This window comes from Prunus dulcis, chromosome 1 (assembly GCF_902201215.1).
Source record: "Prunus dulcis chromosome 1, ALMONDv2, whole genome shotgun sequence".
NCBI classification, from domain to species: Eukaryota; Viridiplantae; Streptophyta; class Magnoliopsida; order Rosales; family Rosaceae; genus Prunus; species Prunus dulcis.
Genome location: NC_047650.1, coordinates 2,965,580 through 2,985,420, shown reverse-complemented (window position 1 = coordinate 2,985,420; position 19,841 = coordinate 2,965,580). Strand labels below are relative to the sequence as shown.

Below are 19,841 nucleotides of genomic sequence, written 5' to 3'. Positions count from 1 at the left end.
TTGCCAAAAAGAACAACTAAACCTCAGTAGAGCAATTTCTTTCTGTCTACATATGAAGTCAATCAACTGATGAATTCATCCCACCAAAAATTATTATTGTTTTAGGACCACCTTTACCTCCAACCACATGCTCCCTATCCCACTCTTAAAATAGGGAGACATCTAGGAGCTCCTAAATCTGAGGAGAGAGAAAAGACTTTTAGTGACTTCCTATAATTTAATGTTGCTTTGTTTTATGCATAGTTTAAATTTTTAATTAATGCTTTTTTTTACTTTTTATTTATATATAGAGATGGACCAATCATATTGAATTAAAAAATAACTATAGTATTTATGACTCTCTAAAATAGGGAGTATGATTGGAGTTCAAATTTTATATAGAGCTCCTAAAATAACATTTGTGTGTTTTTAGCTAAATTTTAATCAAAAAATAGGGAGCATGATTATAGATGCTCTTACAACAATCTTTCCAAATAATTGAAGGCAATTGCACTTCGAAAAAAAAATTAGACCTACCACACGTAAGTTGCACGTATCTATAGTTTTGGGGCTGGTTTTTTGTGGACCTATGTTTCTTTGTTTTCCTTTTGGGTTGGTTGTGGCCTGTTATAGTGAAATCACTTTCAAGCAAGAATTATATAGTGAGGCTGAGTTCACTTTAAAGTAAAAAAATAAAGTGCATTATTGGGGCCCTATTTCTTAGTCGTTGGATCAAATTGGTTAGTCGTTGGATCAAATTGGTTAGTCTAATCCAAGGGTTAATAGATATGACCTCACCTAAGGACTATATATAAGGCCCTCACTATAGAATGACTCAACTTTCAAGTTCATTTCAACCAATAGATTCAACAACAACAACAACAAACATATGCGAGTTAGGCCAGTTGGGGAGTGCACCTAACTTCGAAATTCTCTCTCCATAAATTAGATTAATTTAGACTATCACTTGTATTATAAAAATTATTTTTAAAAAAGAAAAAGAAAAAAAAAGAGGACTTATTAGGAAGGCTACATATTTGGACCTGCCCTGAGTAACCAAAGGGCATGTTAACCTTCATGCAACATCTAACTCTAAATGTAAAATATGTGGCTGTTTATAATAACCAAATCAGGGTTTGATACATTTATACTTTTTAATAAATTCATTATATTTATATATATATATATAGGTGTGTTATATTGTTCACAACAGTAAAGGAGAAATGACTCTAATTAAAAAGAGCCAAACATCAACCCCTCTTCGGTCCCTTCTAATCTCAACCCTCCCTGTCAATTCTGTGTTGACTCAATGCCCTTCACCAAAAGAAGTCAACAATTGAATGGCTCTTCTCTTTATCCTTATTTCATGGGATGTTTTTAGCCCAAATGTATATATTAACGTTGATACATATATAAAAACCGAATGGATTTTGCAAGAGACTTGTAGTTTAAATAGTTAATAGTATTTACCGCATTCGAGATCTTAGGTTTGATTTCTCCATCTCAATATCGCTTGTCTCAGAAAAATAAAAATAAAAATAAACTTGAATGACTATTTTATATATATATATATATATATATATATATATATACATATAATAGAGCATTTTACAACGGGGAAGAGAAGTTAGGGAAGGTCTTAATCGGACAAGGACAACGCAACAGGACTAGCTATCATTTCCCACGTCTCAAATATCCAGAAGAAGAATCCTTTTGCCGTCCTTCACGGAGTCAACGATTTGTTTGTTTCGAAACTGCAAGTCTATGGCCCGAGAGATGGAGTCAAGGAACAGTAAAAACATGTTGTCAAATCTTTTGATTTAATCTCACTGAAATTTCCTGGAAATATCCCTTGACAGTGAGATGGTAAATTGGTTTCAATTTTCTTGCCCAACCAAATCATTTTATTTTTAAATTTTTTTTCCAACTTCAAGTGAAAATAAACCTGAACATTATAAAGCATAAATACTAAGGAAGGTTCCTACAAATCATAAACCTTCTCTGTCGTAGTTATTGGGTAATTAAAAGTGTCGTATGGGTAGAGAGCAAAATGGCGACCTCTTTGGCATCTAATGACCTAAACTTAAGAACCATAAAAAGTCCTGCGTGCTCGGAGGTTGTTCATCAATAATATACTATCGTTTATTTGATAACCATAAAAATTAAAAAAAAACCTCTTATTCTTTAATAAAAGCAGGTCACCAAACTGAAATTATGATAGTTAGTTGGCCTAATGCCATAAATCCGAGTTGGACGAAAATTTCCAAAACTATAAGGTTTGTTTCATTCCTCAAAACCAAGTTTTTTTTTTTATGTTTATAGTCAAAGCGACTCTATTTAGGTTTGGAATCTTGTGTTTAATTTGTTATCATATATATATATATATATATATATATATATATATATATATTACGAACGATATTGGGGGATCGAATCAAGGACATTGAATAAAATTCTTTTGGATTGGTCAGACATGATCAAATGCTTTTAACCACTTGAGCTACAAGCCCTTTGCATTTTTATAATTATTTTTAAAATAATAAAATACAGATTTTGAAGTGCATGACAAGAAACAGAAAGTGTGAATAATGCTCTGGTAACAAGAAAAAGGTGAGAATATAGAAGCCTGCCATTAATATTAGAAAGAAAATTAAATTAATGCTTGACAACGTAATTTTGACCACACATGATATCCACAAAAAGGCAGTTAGAAAATTTTAAATTTTCTGCTCACAGATTGACAGATGATTAAGGCTATCTTTTAATGCAGTAATTAACGCAAAAATAGGAGGTCTAGATGAATATATAACCAGCTTAGACTCCTCATTGACTTAAAATAGCTATAAATTGTAATTATATTGCCCACAGAGACTAGCAAACTGTTATCTTTGCCAAGTATAGCTCTTTCTTCCTCCCTCTATCTCATTTTTCAATTTGAAAAAAGTTTACCTTTCTTTTTTTTATAATTCTTTTGGCCTATAGGTGATTATCTTCTTCACTTACCAGATAATCACCAAAGGCCTGATCAAATTTCAGGGGTGTTCATGGCCCTGAAAGATTTTCATCTTAAGCAAAAGGTATGGCTATCTTTTCCCATTTCTTATTTATATTTTATTTTTCTTGAAAAACTGCATTTTTTCTGAGCATTTATATTTCAGCTCTTGGACAATCTGAACAATCTGGTTTCTGGGTTTCTGATTTTGGGTTGATAATTTTTATGGGTTGTGCCAGATTGTTTAAGAAGTCAATAGTGTTTACAAAATGGGAAATGACAAAAAAAGGAAAAGGAAAGAGATTGAATATTATTATAACCATGGAATTACCATTTACAAAGTTTGATTTTGTTTTTTTCCATCTTTCCAAGTTTTCATTCTTCATTTGTATAATGTATATCATAACCACTAATTTCTACACAAAAGTTTGTGTATATGTATATATATATATGTGTGTGTGTGTGTGTGTATGCTCGAGCACCATAACATAAGCTGAAACGTTTTTCTTAATTAAATTAGAAATGGTTTTTCAGGCGTTGCAGCTGAAACGTTTTCTCATGGGAAGTTCTGGGAGGAAGAAAAGAGAGGTCACTAATGCAAAGAAACCGTCGTGGATGATGCCAGCAGTCTCACATGGATATTATACGACTGAGGCCTTTAAATCACCAGCTGGTTATGAAGATTCCGACTCTGACTTTGTTGTGGTTCAGAGAGAGCAAATTGAAGAGCTTGAGTTGTGGTTTTTCGGAGTTTTCAATGCTCGGATCGGTGACGGGGTTGCCAAGTACATGCAGTCTCATTTGTTTGACAAGAATCCTAAAGAGGTAAACAACCCTATTTACATGAAACACTTGCTTTTAATTAAGCACATATTAAAGTAATCACAACCCAATATGCATTAAGAAATTGCTTGATTAAGATTTGCACAATGTTACAGCTTTGATCAATTTTAATATACACTGAGACGAGTCTAGTTCCATACCCCTACAATTGTTTTGTTTCCTTTGTGTTTTTTTCATCCTCTGAGCGTTGCTTTTTCATGTCAAATTCTGTGCAGTCTCATGTAAGGGCAAAGAGCAAGGAGACAATGAGAAAGGCATATCTTGGTGCTAGAGCAAAGACTAGAGAGAGCACAGAGGACACACATGGAGTTGGTTCAGTTTCTGCGATAGTGATCGATGGGGAGAAGCTTGTATTAGCCAACATGGGTGACTATAGAGCAGTTGTGTGTAGAGATGGTTTGGCTCATCAGATAGGCAGCAGGAACAATCAATCAGGCAAAAGACATTGGTCTCAGAGATTCTTTAAAGGTACAGTGCACCGTTAATACTAGAATCACCAAATTTATTCACGAAATGATGTGACAGATGATATGACGATATTTACTTTTGGGAAAAACAAAGAGAGTTAGAATGGACCCTTCTTGAAGGGAAACACTACCATACCATTTTGGGGAACAAATTTGGTGACCTTAAATGGAAATGACTCATCGTATGATATCCAATAGCCATAACCGTATCTCATTTTTGACATGCTTGTGTTTGATACTTGTGTGCAAAAATTTCACATTTTAGTGTGTGGTACAGGCAATGCAGCAAGCACCAGGCAGTCTAAAACCTCAGACCTTGTTGTTGGGGCCGAAAGGGTTGATCCTGATACTGAATTTGTCATTTTAGCAAGCAGTGGAATATGGGAGGTAAGACTTGTTATCATCCATCCCACACATGTTTACCAAAAGTTCTTCCATATGAGAGCATCTCACTTCTACAAATCTTCTAGCTTGCATTTGCATATTGTGATTCTTCAACTTTGGCATGTGTTCCAGGTAATGAAGAATCAAGAGGCTGTGAATCTCATCAAGCACATCGAAAATCCACAAGCGGCTTCCGAGTGTTTGGCAAAGGAAGCTTCAAATAGAATGAGCAGAGGCAGCATTTCTTGCTTGGTCATTAGATTTGATTAGTATGCCATTCAATTTGCTTCCACAGTCGTTTGTTCATCTTGTACGAGACATCTTTTGTTTTGATCTGAATATCATTCAAACAACCAGCCTAAGAGGGCAAAAACCTGCGGGTCACAGAACCACCAAATAGAGCAAACAAAGAAACAGAACCCAAAAGCCTCTTAAAATGAAAGCCTCAAAAAAGTCAAGAACCCTGAGACCTCAACACAGCAGAGGGACCTTAGTTCATAGACTGTTGATATTCAACGGGTGTAAAATGGCAACAGAACAACCTTTTGACCAAAGACAAAAACATCTACAATCTTAGAACAAATTTCGCTCTTGGATGCATTTGGAAAAAGAGTCCAGTTTCTCTTTGAAACTGTTCCACTAATCTCAGTTCTCATGCTTTCCAAGTGTGGCCTAAGGCAAAATATTGTGAACCCATCGAGTTGAATTATTTTAAAGACGACGTACTTTTATCCAACAATTTGCCATATTATGTTGCTATAATTAGAACTACACATTTAAACAAAAATTCACATCATTGATGATTCAGTGACCAACATATATCAGATGTTTACCATGGCACAAATTATGTGTGAAGGAGCAAATACTATTTTGGTTTTTTATTTTATTCCAAATTTGTCTTATTTTGAAATCAAATTACAAGTCACTCGTCAATCTTAAGGAAATCTATTTCGTTCATTTATCCTTCCATGTGAGATGAGAACCCAAGACAGCAATCCTGTTCCCGAGTCTACAACAACAATTTCTATCAAGTCTACAACCATTTAATTACGCAGAGCAGAGCTACAAACGCATTACGCATGCAACAGTAACAAATTAATATGAATGTACAAAGACAAATTATACAACAACAAAACTAAGATTATCCTTTTGAACATACAAAACAGGAGAATCTGTATAGCTTTGAAAGTAAATATTCGCGACCGATTTGTGGAAAAAGAAGGTAAGCTTGTTGCTTCCTCATCTTTGATTTTGTAAGCATTCACATCATGATGTTGCCAGCTTCTTTTCACTAGTCTTGCTTCGGAACGGCGACAACAAGGAGAAATGGCGAGAAGCTGCAACCATTTGAAAGAAATCCTTAGTCTCAATTAGAATTAAGTAATCATTGAAAAGATGAAAAAAGAAAGAATGAAGCAAATCATGTTGACAGTAAACACTTACACTTCAGTGTAGCACCGGAATTAGGAGTTTCATCTTGTGAGATCAGATTCTTTAATGTAAAGACTGATAATGAGCACCAAAAATTGACTGTCAACTTATGTAATATTAAGGACATAACTGATTAAAGTGTGTCTACATGCATAATGAATGTGATCGTTCAGGGCATAATGCAAGTTACCTTCACTAGAAGAAACAGTGTTTATCCCATTATCATCTACCTCAGAACCATTCGTGCTGACATTATCTGATTCAACATTGCGTTCGCCTGATGAAGAGCCATGGTTCTTTCTCCCAAACTTTAACAGCCGTCTAAACCCTTTTGATGATTCCTTTACCTGAGGCCTTTCAATTGCTTCTGGAATCTTTTCCAGTTTCAAGTTACTAGAATCAGAAACGAGAGCTTTCATGGTCACTGTGCCTGTAGCCCCAGTCTCTAAACTTGTTGGGGGTGCTTTTCCATACTCAGAATTATGAGTACATAGATCTTCCAGAGAAGAAACCCGCACATAAGGGACTTGATATGGTTTCTCAACGGTACTATTGCTTGAAAAAATTTCTGGTTCCTTCTCCATATTACTCCTAGCGGCCTATCATCAAAGTGGTTAAATGAAAATCTTTGATCATCAAGAAAAATTTGCACAAACACCAGTCGGAAATTGATCCAAAATTAATGATGTGGCGAAAAATATATCTTATTGTTCATAGGTATATTATTTTTGCAGAGGCAGAAAAAGGGTGCCTAACCACCTAGAATAACACAACAATAATAACCAAAAACAATTGAACTGCAATTTAAATTTATGATGCTTTGACAAGGGGAACATAAACAATTCACTTAACGTTTTGAACTTCACATGTAGTAATCGTAAGGGCTCATATAAGCTGCATGTTTATTAGTTAGGAGCACTGAACCAAGAATTGATATAACACATACGAGTAAAACCTATGAATCTTCCTCTTGGGTCAGAGTTATTGAAAACGCAGTATTGAAGAGTCCAGGACTGTAAACAGTGAATTTTCCTTGCTTGAAAGATTCTCATATGCAAATCACACTCATCATGGTCCATCGCGGTCAGTATAGATCAAAAATGTAAAACCACAAGTGAGGTCTTTTAGTTATCATACCTCATGAGATTGAACTTGCTGCTTTAATAAGTCATTAGTGGGTTCTCTATCGATTGTAGCAATTGTAGGTGGATAAACTGGTGCCCGAATAGCAGCGTATTCTGACACCACCTCCGTTTTCTCCCTAATATTATGTCCCTTTTCGTCCCACAAACTTTCTTCCGATGTATGTACAATAGGAATGGAAGGTTTCTCAAGCATCACAACAGTTTTCTCAATTACTGTGTTGTCATCCCCATCATTATGATGTGAAATTTTATCATCATTCCTCTTCAGTTGGGCACCTTCAGAGGTAGACTTCAAAGAATTATCCTTCTGTGTCGTTCCCCTTGTTGTTGATGTGCTCTGGTCAACATCAGGTCCCTTGGATGTCCTGATTTTCAATTCTGGGAGAGTAGCAGCCTTGCTTTTGTCGTAGTTCACGATTGCAGATATTTTCTTGCTCTCAGGCCCATCAGATACTTTTGGCTTTGATACGGTTACCATGCTCCGTGGCTTCACTGAAGAAACATGATGGCTGTTAGTCACCTTAGGCTCTGATAATCTTCTAATCCGTGCCATGGATGGCTTAGCATCACTTGTAACACCAACATTGTCATTCTTTTCAGGCAATGAAGATGCTGACCGGCTTAACCTGTTTCCAGCCGAGTGGATTCCGGAATTCAGTTTGCTGGATTTTGAGGTTTTGTGAGAATCAGCCGAGCCCATAGACGGCGTTTTGATGGGGACCCTTTGCAAAGGAGATGATGACCCTGGATCTGAATCACTAAACTTTGATCCTTTGTGAGTGCTTGGAGATAGCTTTGTCAGCCCTTGTTTCCTAGTTTGCTGTGAGGGCAATGGTGACTGAGCAGGGATGCCACCACCTCTAGCAGCAATCCTCTTTTGCCTCTGTATCTTTAAAGCTTCCAGTCGTTTCATCTCTTCTTCTTCCTGAAAACCAAAAGCTCAAGAATATGAAAATTGAATGAACAAACTAGATGAACTAGCTAGCATATGGCACGTGAAGCCAGCTTTTGGACATATAACCTATTGTAGCAGACACCAGACACAAGAAATAAGTTACAACACAGAACAAATATAATCACACGAAAAACTGAAAGCAATAAGTAATTACATTTTTATTGGAATATGTGGAATATTTGTTTTTTTACTAATGATTTAAAATCAAACAGTTGCAATTTTGTGAACTTGAGTCTCTCTCTGGAATTTAAAAAGGTCATAAACTAATATTTAGGAATAAAATTATTCCCATGAAGAAAAAACACCAGGTCTACAAATATGTTTGGGTGTATAAATTAATAATGTGGACGGACCTCGTAAAAGTTCCGGTGCTTCAGAGTTCTATGACACATTTTTCTTGATTTGAAGAGCAAAACAAGGTTGATAGATATGTTGATTTGAAGAGCAAGTCCAAGGCACACAGAAAGGGTCAAGGGATGATACTAACAAAGTCTTTCTATCAAAAAAGCTAATTTTGACCAACGGAGAACAGTTTAGATTCCACAAGGAGGGAGGATATTGCAATTTAGTAAACACTAGGAGAGGTATTTGTAAGTTAACTCTATAAAATAATAATAATAATAATAAAACGCATAGGAAAATGATAAATAACCTTCTCTTTCTTCATTTTCTGAAGATCGGCTTTAAAGCTTCTTAGTTTCTCAGCACGTGCCCGCGCTTCATCCAAAGGACTCAACTTTGAGGTCTTTCCTTTCCTTATTGGCCCCCCTATCTTCTTATCTGAAATATCTGAAACAAGTTTTGATTTCCTGTCCTTGTCAGCCTTCTTAGACCCTTGCTTGTTGTCACTCACCACTTCCTTCTGTTTCTTATCCAGAGAAGCACCCTCTTTTGCATGAACCTGCATTTCATAATCTAAAGCAGGGTCATAGCCTATTGAACCCTTTTCAGCACCACGCTCAGGCATTAAAGTCAATTCATCTGGCTCATAATTAACTTGGGCCATGTTTTCCGCCTTCTGAACTGCTGATGGGAACTCAGACCCCATGTCAATAGCATTTCTGTCATTGTTTTCAACATGATTTAGTGAAATTGACCTGAATGGAACAATGTAGGAATCATCATCCACATTGTTTGATGACCTCCTATCCATACTGTAAGTTGCACGATCAAATCCATTTACAGCAAGTGGATCAGACGGAGAAGTTGTAAAACCTGACTGGCTATCACGTCTATGAATCATAAAATCATCATTGGCGTTCCTCCTATAGCCACCCCTTCTGCCATCTATTTCTGTAGACCGTAAATCCATTTGACCATCTATGCTCCTACTGTGACCCAACTGGTCCTCTCTTGCAGAGATCAGCAAAGCATCATTTGATGACTTTTGCAAACGGGTAACATTTCCACTATATTTATTGATATCTGTTTTACTTCCTTCTTGAATTTCACCCCTCTGTAGACCACCAGAAATTAAAGGATCGTCCCCTAGGGTATTTTGTCGCCTTTTCAGTTGACCCTTCTTTTCCATAGAAAACATGCCTTGGTCAAGATCACGTCTGTCTTCATCAGGATCTCGAAGTAAGAAATTTTGAAATGCCTGCCAGTTCCCTTCATCCCCCTCCTTCATAGAAACCATTTCTTCCTTCTCAGATGAATTAAATCTGTCTATAGATTGTTTATGATTTCCGTTTCTTTTTGAGGATTTACGAGAGGAAATAACCTTCATATCTGGAATGCCACCCTGAAAACTTCCGCCCTCCTCATCAGTTTGAGAGTCAATAGTTGATTGAGATTCACTATCTGAAGAGTTCTTCCCCTTTGAGGTGATGTAATTAATATTCCGAATGACAACCGTGCCTGATTGCTTTTTACCTGAGCGGCTACCCTTCTTTCGTGATTCTCGACTTTTCAAAGATTCATTCTCCAACTCCGCATCATCTGAGGATCTTGTTCTCAAACCATCCGTCTCTAATGTTTCTGATTCAAGATTGCCATTAGCACTATCCATGGAGTGCCTTTTCTGTTTCATTCTTTGACCTTGATTGAGTCTAGGATCCTCTACTGTTGGATAAGGTGGCTGAAAAAATGGGCTATTTCCGGGGTAATTCTGATAGTAAGGCATTCCTTGCATGGGATATGGTGGATAGACTGGTAATGCACCTGGAGAAGAATGAACAGGCCAAGGAGGGAACATTTGATGGGGAAACTGGCCGGGAAAATATTCTTGGTGGCTTAATGGTTGTTGATGATCCACAGGAAGCTTTTCTTCTGAAAGATAAGCAGACAAAATCTTTCCAATTAAACATAAAAGTAGTGAACAGAGACAGAAGACAATATGCAAACAAAACTACAATATAATTGTGGAATGGATTAAAATAAAGCTATGCAATATGATGAATGGGGCCCTCCACAAAATGAGAAATAGAGAAATAGCACTTTTCATCCTTCTTCTTTACAACTGCAATCTATTTAAGACTCAGAGAACAATGAAGCAAGGTTTCCACGACGAAATTTCTTCAGAAGATAATTTTAAAAAGGTTAATTCCTACCTGAAGTTGATTTTCCATTATTTTCCCAAGCCACCTCATTTTGTTTGTTCGTCACACTTGAAAGCATTATGCCCGATGCATTCATGGGAGAGAATTCTGATCTGGTAGCCACTGTTTCAGCTGCTTCAATTTCAAGCCATTGGCCAGTTTCATGCTTTCTTTTCCATAGTTCCTTATATCTTCTACAAGCATCCCTGTCAGATTGATAAAGTAAACATTATCAGGAAAGATTCCAATCAAAATATCCTGCCACATGTTAATGTTAAAGTGGCCAGTAGAAGAAATTTCTACTTACATTAAGCGTGAAGCCCCAAAGCATTCAGCAAATGATATCAATGGTGGCAAGTGATCAATGTCAAAACCTGCTGCTACAGCACGTGCAAAAGCCATACCCTGCTCTTTTTGCAGCATAGTTTTGCGTGTCTCCAGGACTTTTAAAAGCTGAACTCTAACATAATATGAGCTAAACGGGTTAGCACTCACAAAAAAAATGTGTTAGTGGGATGGAATCTTATCAGCAAATATGTGTTGGTGAGTACACTGTACATGCATGGAGATGCACACACGAATATGTGTGAATGTATATGATGTTGATCGTTAACTCTTTTGTTTTGTTTTTTTATCTTATTGTTATTGAAATATGAATATGATACCCATGTTTCTTTTTTTCTGGCATTCATGGTTTACAATTTTTTTTATAGCAAATGATAACGACTCTTCAATTTTATACAAAGGAGACCATGAAATAGTGCTATAACCCCCCAAAGCATCCCTCATTTACTTGAAATGAAAATAAAGGCTTGAAGTGACCACCGCACATTATTCATGATCACACCTGCTGATCCCTTGATCAACAGTTTATTTGTCATGATAACTTTAATATCCATGAAAGGAAGGGGACATAGGAGTCAAGGAAATGGTACATACTTTGAATTCCCCCCTTGTGCAGTGGATCCATTTGCTTCAGGTTGACTGGCATCGGGCTGCCAGTTTATGAAAAGAAACCAAATCAGAGACATTAAGCAACAATAACAAATAAAATAAAAACCATGATGCGGGTATAGATTTCAAACCTGGTAAAGGACAATTGCTTTCTCTTCATTACCATCTAGCATAGGCCTGTTTCCTGTCCAAAATAACTTGGGGTTTAAAATCCAATAGAAGAACCATTTACTAGAGATATAAAAATACAAAGAATTAGTGTCTTTTGAATCAGAAACTAAAACAAACATTGCACCAGACTACATAGCTTAATTGATCGAGTCCATGCATCCCATTGCATGAAACAAAAATGAAGTTGAAAAGGAGGAAAAAGATAGAACCCTAGTGAGACTTTCACCAGACTTCATGTTCTGAAGTGAACAAGCATAGGAAAATTTCCCTATTAATTCCCCCTCACACCCCCAACAGCCTCCCTTTTTCCCCATATAAAAGGTAGGAGAAGGTAGGGGATGTTGCCACCTGATAGAGGCATAAGCTGGGGCCACCAGAGCTAGCTGCATCAAGTGTGTTGAGAGAGGAGGGGAAACAACTCAAATATCAGCGGTACAGTGCAAAATTGAAAGAAAACAGGAGGCAAAACATCTCTTACTTTACTAATACGAAAATCATTATGCAACATATTGTATAGTCGTCTTTTCAACATTACCTTCAATGCTGTCTACAGGTTTTCCATGATTTTCCTCTACCTGTCACAAAGAAACTGAGACTGACTTTTCTATGACAATATGACACGCAGATCATTGAACACCAAGAGATTTTACTTACAGGATTAAGTCCCATATCATTATTTCCTTGAATCGCAATTGCCTCTTCAATCTGTAAAATCTCAGACTCTAAAGTGTAAACCCGTTCCAAGACCTCTGGAGTGCTCACAAAGCGAACAAACCTAACAGTCACCTAACATATTAGTCCAGTATGATGATTTTAAAGGAGAAAGTTATCACTGTAGCACAAGATTGTCATGTCAAAGCACTCGCAACAGTCGCAGCTTAGAATGATGAAATGGTGAGCCTATAAGGCCTAGTACGCACTTTTCTTATGCTTGAAGATAAATTTAAAAAATTTAAATAAATAGAAAAAGATCAGCTGTGTTTAAACTTTAAAATGGGAAGTGATTCCAAATTAGCAATCACGCATGCCTTGTATGCAATGGTCATGTTTACTCTACAATTTCTAGTAGGTGTAAGAGGATCAGACATCTGCACTTTTCAAACACGTTGCAAATACTCCAAATAAGAGAGGGGTATTGAATTCCATTACAGACCTTTCCACTGTACTCTTTGTGAACCATGTTGCATCACTGCCAGACTCCGGCTCAAGAATGATTGAATAGCCACCCTTGGCCATCTGTTCTTGCGCAGTCTTCAAGTGGGAAAGAAACGGATTCAACAAACCAGAAGCTATTTTCTCCGTCTTTCCATTTGCAGATATAACCAGATCATACCTATCAAGATGAAGGGAAAGAGGGGGAAAAGATCAAACTGAATAACACTGTGCTGTGATTGCAACTTCTGCAATTATATTTTCACATGATAAACTCAAAACATAACAACCAAGAAAGAAAAAATAGTCCATTTTCATCAAAATCTTTCTTTTTACTGTTTCGAATAAAAATGTGGCTTGTGAATCAATAAATATGTAACCTTCCACGAAATGTACTTCAAGCTGAATTCGAACTATTGAAGACTATGCTTGACAACCTTAAAAACAATAGGTGCATAACTAAACAAAAAGAAAGCATCCCATATAAGATGGAGTAACAAATAATCAAACGCTCTTACACATGCACTGACACAGTGAGACAAAACATCCTACCAAGATACTCACGGACACACATATAAATATCCAATAAAACACCAAAAGATTCAATCCCAAAACACCAACTCTCTCAGATCACGAAAGAAACAATAATACATTTCCACTTAGTTCATACTCATAACCCAATTCTTTAAGACTGTAAAAAGTCAAATCCAATCTTTATTGTCAAACAATAAGCACTGAAAAGCATTTGATTAAATGAAGAGGATTACCTGGTCCGAGTGGGAGTGAGTTGGAACAGAGCTGAGTCAAGCCGAGTTGAAGACTTCATTTTTGCAGGGAAATCGTTTGGGGAGGCTCAAGAGCAGGCTTTTAGAATCGATAATGTGGGATCAGAAACTCATTGGGAAAGAGTGTGAAAATATGGGCTCAGAGCAAAAGATAAGAAAATTTCAGCGTAAACGCAGAAGAGAAAAGGCTTGTCTGAGCTCAGAAAAGTGAGCTTTCAGACAGAGACTGAAACAAGAGAGAGAAAGAAAGAAGGGATCCAAAGAGTATGCTGTCTTTGGATACCAACCCAAAGCAGAGACTGAAAATTTCTGCGCTTAGAAAAATAAAATAGTAAAGTTGAGTAAGTTAAGCATGGTGCAAATATTAGAGAAGGTAGGGGTAAATTAGGAAAAACATAAAAAGTTGTCGAGATGTGCTGAGACGAAAGGAACAAAATATCATATTATATATAAGGATACAGTTGGTTACTGGGACCCAGATTTCTGGTTTGAAATTACCGAAGTGCCCGTGTCCCTTTCAATGGGACCGTTGAGGCCTCCCGAGTCCCCCTCCCCCGCCCCACTAAGCTGTCTTTTGGCAAGTGGTTGGCGTTTAATTTCCACCAAAAGGAGTGTTAAATGCTTAAATTAAATTTTGAGAAATCTATCTTAGAATATACTTTGACCACATTACACTTCAAAAATACTTCAAAGGTGTCACAAAAATTAGCCATAATATACTTTAATTGTGTAGTAATAGATGCTAATAGAGTTCAAACTCGAAATTAATTCAAAAACCGTAATTCATACACACTATCCTAACCAAAACGCTTTACCTAAACCTGCTAATTATTTCTTAATATTATAAATAATTAATCTATGTGAAAAAGGAGGTAACCCCACCACATCAACATTCTGTCTCTTTCTTCAAGTGAGAGATGATGAGATTGGAGAAGCTGAATTGTAGAATAAGCCAATACAGCATTGACACGTTAGTAATCTTATTAAAATCCCATGTCTACTGCTTTGTATGATCATGGAACTAGTTAATCATGACTCATGAGGAAGATATCTTCGGCATGGATGGGGAAAAAGTCTACCAAGTCAATGATTGGATAAAGGATAGACAAGAAGCCACTATTAGTATTAGATTAATGTTTCAACTAGAACAATTATTTTATTTTGTGCCCCTATATTTTATTTAAATGTTGAGTTTGTATGCATGGAATCCTAGATTAAAATTAACTTTGATGGTTATGCTCTCTGGGAAAGGAATGGTCTTTCTTCTTCTATTCTACAATCGGAAGCTTTAGTCTTGCAACATGCATTAACTTGGGCTTCAGAATCTCATCTTAGAAATTTGGAAATTGAAGGTGGTTCCAAAATTTTAATTCAAATCATCACAAAGAAGATTTCGGTTTCTTGGTCTATACGAACAATTGTTCAAGATATCTGGAATTTATTCCTACATTTTGAACATATAAAACTTCGACATATTTGAGTAATTCTCATCCATGTATTTGGTTTAAATTCCTCCCTCTGACGTTAAATAGTTTGTAAAATTTGATTTGTATGGTGGTAACACCCGTCTAACTTGTTTTTTTTACTTTTCCATTCATCTCCCTCTTGTAATAGGACCAAAAGAAATATGCCAATCTAATCAACAACAACAGTATAATTAGCGGTGAGTATATAAATTAAATTAATTGTAAAGATGCAATGTATTATGTAGGTGATGTGTGTGCTCTCCAACCCAAGACATAATAAATTAAGCATGTAGGTCTGACCTTTATATTAATTCCAATATATTAAAATTCACATTTTTCTAGATTCTCTGTCTTACCCTTCACCCAATTGGTATACAAAAAAAAAAAAAAAATGGTTGGTAAGAAATCCAACCTCAAATTCGTACGTAACATCACATGATGAAGACAATGTTTTTGAATGCGTCCAAGCCAACACATGTTCTTGGGGACTGCATTATTGTTCTGTTTTGCTTCATGCCAATATCAGATATTATTCTCACCAACAAAACAAAACAAAACAAAAAAAATTGCCTTTCAGCCTCTTAATTTCATTATTTAATGGCCTATTTTTTGTTTGTTTTTTTAGTAGAGGTGTTAGTCTAAACTACAAAGGAATGAAGATTTCTCACATACACTACTAAGGTGTGTCATGGGAATTCGAACTAAAGATCATTGGTCCGCAAGTCAATCAGCGGTAGTCCTACGTTTTGGAGGCCCTAAGTGAACATCTTAAATGAGTCCTTCTACTCTATATGTATATTTATATGAAATTTTTTTTTTCGGTAAGCTAAAAAAATATTATATAAACTCAAATTCACGGTTGTAACATAAAATGAACAATCAATATGTAATTTACACAATAAATTTATAAAATGCATCAAAACATCACTTAAATATCACTCCTCTTGCATTTTTCGGGTCAAAAGTATCAATTAACTTTACATAATCAAGTTTTTCTACCATGTATTTTTTAATTTCCTAATTGATTCAACTAAGTTAATTGATTTAAGCTAAGTTTAAAAAATAATTAGGTCTTTATTGAGTATCCTTATTTTAGTTTTGAATTGAGTCATTGGCCAAGTTTTTCTTTTCTTTTTCTTTTTTTCTTTTTTAAATGAATGGGCCTTTATTGAGTTTTTTAAAAAAAAAATTTATTTTGAATTAAATGATTAGGTAAGTTTTTATTTATTATTATTTATATTTACAATAATTGATTTGGGCCTAACATAATATTTATATAATATAATTTTTCTAAATAATATAGGTATGGATATATAGGGTATTATATAAATTGGGGCCCTCTTAATTTGAGACCCTAGGCGGCCGTCTTGTCTACTTATGTATAAAATCTCCTATAAGTCAATACTCTTTTTTACTTGGCTAAACTTCATTAGCAATGGCTTATCTTTCATGTTTAAAGTGTGGATGTCTTTTTCTATATTTGTTAAAACAAGTTAATGATTGTTTACTACAAAATTCATGTAACTTGTTGGGTCATATATTTTTGACTTTGACTGCAGTCCTCTCAGCAAAGACAAAGAAGTCTTGGCTTATCTAATCTCCTGCAACAAAATTAAGACAGAATCTACAGGCCCATACCACCTATCCCCAAAAGAATGAAGGTGGATGTGGCGCAGAGCCGCTTGTTATTGACAAGAAAACAAGAAGAAGAAAAATACAAAGTGTCATATCAAATAATTCCAATAGAATAAAATAACTGCAATTTTTAATCTTTTGCGTCACCATAATATTGTGCACATTTTGTTGGCTAATGAAGATAACATTAATTTAGGTGTGAAATATCGAAGAATATAGGAGAGAATGTATTTTTAAATAAAAATAAAAATTGACAGAGATGATAAAATATAAATTACAAAATGATGGAGGGAAATATGGGTAACACTTATTTATCCAAAAATTTAATTACACTTTACACAAATTATAACTTCCCTTCCATGTTTCTTCAATACCAAAGTGAATATTGGCGATCAAACCTTTTCTTGCCCTCCCTTCCCACATCAGAAACACTCCTAAACCCTACTTTCTTACCATGAGCTCTTGGAGGACTAATGTTAACCAGCTTTGAGAATATCCCACTTATAAAATTACCATCTGGTGCCTTCTCAAAATACTCTAAATCATCATAATCATCTGCATCTGCATCCTCTTGGTCCTCGGATTCGAGCAACGAGCCTTTTTCTTGGATTGGAGGGCAACCCCAAAGCTGTCCTTCAATATTTTCACTTGTACTTGCTAGGAAATTGCAAGTCTTGTTATCGTAATCGTTACGTATTCCACCCGGTGAATGGCTCTCCATGGCTTCTAACTTTGTGGGTGATGGTTCTTGGTAACCCTTGCTAAGCTCATTCATGTCATTCCATACTGAACTTGTGGTAGAAAATGAGGCAAATGATGCTTTTGATGCTTCAGAAGATGATGAAGAGGAAGGAGTTAAGGATGAAGGAGAAGGCGTTGCGCTACCAAACCCTTGGATTTCATTTGTTATTCTGAGAGCTTTCAAACGTGCTTCTCTGAGTGGTTGTCCTCCTCCTAGAAGGTTTTGGATTTGGTCTGATTTCTTTTGCATGCAAACACCCCAATTGAATCTTTCATAATAAAAATAAAATAAAATCAAAGCTTAATAAAAAATAAAATCTTTAGCATATGGAATGGATAGAGAAATAAATAGACTATAATTCTATAAATTACCCTGTCTTATCTATGTATTTAAATGTTCCCAGCTCTTGGACGACATCGATATCGCATTGAAATTCGTCAGCAAACTCTTCAGGACCATGTGTTAGTAAGAACTCCAGAAGTACCAATGCTTTGTAGGATTGCCTCCATTCTTTCCAATCTATGTTATATAACCTATATTAATTTTGTGAATGTATTAACCTTTCATAGAGCAATCTGCAATTGAAAACAAAAAGAGAAAAGAAAATATTACCTTCGGTGAAGGATATCAACAACTCTCCAATAGTCATCCATCTCAAAGGAGGCAGCAGCTATTTGAGTCATTGTTTTAGCATCAGGGCTACATGGATCTCCATTTGTTGCCTCCTCAGCCAACCTTTATGACAAAAGCAGAGACATCAGAGTTGAATATCATCAAATCTCTCTCTCTCTCTCTCTCTCTCTCTCTCTCTCTCTCTCTCTCTCTCTCTACATATATACATACATACATGCATGCATAAGAAGGTATGAAGAGAAAAGGCTTACAGTTCAACTTGAGTAACATCAGTAAAAGTCAGCCTAGCAGTTTTGTATTTCTCTAGTAGAAAATTTGATGCCTTGTTTTTGATATGGTCCAGGAACAAGGTTCCCATAACTGATTGTAATCACGAACGCTAATTTGGAACTCTAAACTAATTTGTAAATTCTAATTGTATGCACAAAAAAGCTGGTAACAACAATCCAATCAACCAGACTTGATGCAGAGGTTTCCTCAAAAGCAGATTTTAAGTGATTATTCAGAAATCACTAATCTAAAATGCCCCACATTGGGGATAAGGCCTCAACCTCACTTCTCTAAACCAAAAATTAAAGCTTCTCGATTTAGAAGAATACCCATAAACTTTTTTGAGATGGAGATTAGTGCAGGACCAACTATTTTATGGGAAGCCATGGTTATAGCTCAAATGGTGGAGGAGAGGTGCCCATTAAATATGGGGGAAAAGTACCATTGACTAATATTAGAAAGTTGACCAAATGTTGTCCATGATTTTTTTTAATAAATCTTTTTGGGTTTTACAATATATATGCATTTTTACTATGGACGGAAATGAATTCTGTAATCTTGACTTAATTTTTAGGGAAATAAGTACTGGCACCTGAACTTTTTCAGTTTTGTGCAATTACCACATGAACTAAAAACCTTTGCAGTCAACTATCCAAACTTCTCCCTGTTTTGTAATTGAGCACATCTATCTCCTTTTCGCCAAATAATAACATGTGACAAGAATTGAAAATGGCTTACTCTTCTTTTTTAGGGGGAAGGTGGGGAAAAGCATCTCATAAACACCTTTCTCGGTAGGTATGTGTGTTGATGGAGTAAATGGTTTTATGACGAGACGTACTTAAGATTTCAAAATAAGATGGGTTAGATTTACCTTATGAGTGGATTGGAATAAACCCTTAAACTTATATACTAACTATAAGAAAAAAATAATGATAATAATTTCACCTGGGCTGTAGCCTAGGGTTAGTCATCACTTAGGTCTGTCCTTATGCCCTGGAAAAAGGGCTCTCATGAAGGTTGGGTGCCAAACTGCAACCCTCTGTAAATTTTGAATGGTTAGAGCAACTCCAGCAGTGCTGGGTTACTCGGGCTGGGGGGGGTTTGGGGCCAAAAATGGATTCCAGCAGCACAGGGCCAGCCCGGGCGAGGGTGGGGGCCAGCAAAACGGGCAGGCCCGAAGGCGGAAATGGCCCGAGGTCCAAACCGAAGTCCAGGACAAAATAGCTGACGCCAGCATGGCGTCAGCCCTGAAAATTCAAATTTTTTTTTTACCGTTGGCGCGTGCATTGCACGCGCC

The 19,841-nt window shown here is 36.1% G+C and overlaps 3 protein-coding genes across 4 annotated transcripts; 1 reads left to right on the top strand and 2 right to left on the bottom strand.

Moving 5' to 3' along the window:
- The first annotated feature begins 2,822 nt into the window (after nucleotides 1-2,822).
- Nucleotides 2,823-5,018, top strand: LOC117614325 (putative protein phosphatase 2C-like protein 44). Its single transcript, XM_034343093.1, has 5 exons — nucleotides 2,823-3,056; nucleotides 3,506-3,796; nucleotides 4,030-4,282; nucleotides 4,559-4,668; nucleotides 4,798-5,018. Exons 1-5 carry the CDS (start codon nucleotides 3,024-3,026, stop codon nucleotides 4,933-4,935), a joined length of 825 nt encoding a protein of 274 aa, XP_034198984.1. The 5' UTR covers nucleotides 2,823-3,023; the 3' UTR covers nucleotides 4,936-5,018.
- A 576-nt stretch (nucleotides 5,019-5,594) lies between these two features.
- LOC117632451 (COP1-interacting protein 7) lies at nucleotides 5,595-14,100 on the bottom strand. The gene is made up of 13 exons (XM_034365931.1): nucleotides 13,781-14,100; nucleotides 13,015-13,194; nucleotides 12,516-12,636; nucleotides 12,397-12,436; nucleotides 11,822-11,874; nucleotides 11,676-11,731; nucleotides 11,044-11,196; nucleotides 10,749-10,942; nucleotides 8,849-10,467; nucleotides 7,234-8,166; nucleotides 6,287-6,695; nucleotides 6,109-6,171; nucleotides 5,595-6,002 (listed from the first exon to the last, which is right to left on the bottom strand). Exons 1-13 carry the CDS (start codon nucleotides 13,837-13,839, stop codon nucleotides 5,932-5,934), a joined length of 3,951 nt encoding a protein of 1,316 aa, XP_034221822.1. The 5' UTR covers nucleotides 13,840-14,100; the 3' UTR covers nucleotides 5,595-5,931.
- A 3,057-nt stretch (nucleotides 14,101-17,157) lies between these two features.
- Nucleotides 17,158-18,927, bottom strand: LOC117614963 (epsin-3). Of its 2 annotated transcripts, none has more exons than XM_034343914.1 (4): nucleotides 18,874-18,927; nucleotides 18,254-18,376; nucleotides 18,013-18,174; nucleotides 17,158-17,909 (listed from the first exon to the last, which is right to left on the bottom strand). In XM_034343914.1, exons 2-4 carry the CDS (start codon nucleotides 18,322-18,324, stop codon nucleotides 17,267-17,269), a joined length of 876 nt encoding a protein of 291 aa, XP_034199805.1. In that variant the 5' UTR covers nucleotides 18,325-18,376; nucleotides 18,874-18,927; the 3' UTR covers nucleotides 17,158-17,266. The 2 variants fall into 2 exon arrangements, with proteins under 2 accessions (XP_034199805.1, XP_034199804.1); XM_034343913.1 differs by lacking the exon at nucleotides 18,874-18,927 and adding an exon at nucleotides 18,526-18,867.
- Between the last annotated feature and the right edge of the window lie 914 nt (nucleotides 18,928-19,841).

Excerpts from the sequence above, each read along its gene's own strand:
- LOC117614325 (XM_034343093.1), top strand. The coding sequence starts at position 3,024 with ATGGCCCTGAAAGATTTTCATCTTAAGCAAAAG. Across the intron at positions 3,797-4,029 it reads TTGACAAGAATCCTAAAGAG|TCTCATGTAAGGGCAAAGAG; the intron begins GTAAACAACCCT and ends AATTCTGTGCAG. Across the intron at positions 4,283-4,558 it reads GTCTCAGAGATTCTTTAAAG|GCAATGCAGCAAGCACCAGG; the intron begins GTACAGTGCACC and ends TGTGTGGTACAG.
- LOC117614963 (XM_034343913.1), bottom strand. The coding sequence starts at position 18,632 with ATGGGAACCTTGTTCCTGGACCATATCAAAAACAAGGCATCAAATTTT. Across the intron at positions 18,377-18,525 it reads GATGTTACTCAAGTTGAACT|GTTGGCTGAGGAGGCAACAA; the intron begins GTAAGCCTTTTC and ends TTTGTCATAAAG. Across the intron at positions 18,175-18,253 it reads GTTGATATCCTTCACCGAAG|GTTATATAACATAGATTGGA; the intron begins GTAATATTTTCT and ends AAATTAATATAG.
- LOC117632451 (XM_034365931.1), bottom strand. The coding sequence starts at position 13,839 with ATGAAGTCTTCAACTCGGCTTGACTCAGCTCTGTTCCAACTCACTCCC. Across the intron at positions 10,943-11,043 it reads TTTGGGGCTTCACGCTTAAT|GGATGCTTGTAGAAGATATA; the intron begins GTAAGTAGAAAT and ends TCAATCTGACAG. Across the intron at positions 6,696-7,233 it reads AGCAAGTTCAATCTCATGAG|GCCGCTAGGAGTAATATGGA; the intron begins GTATGATAACTA and ends CTTTGATGATAG.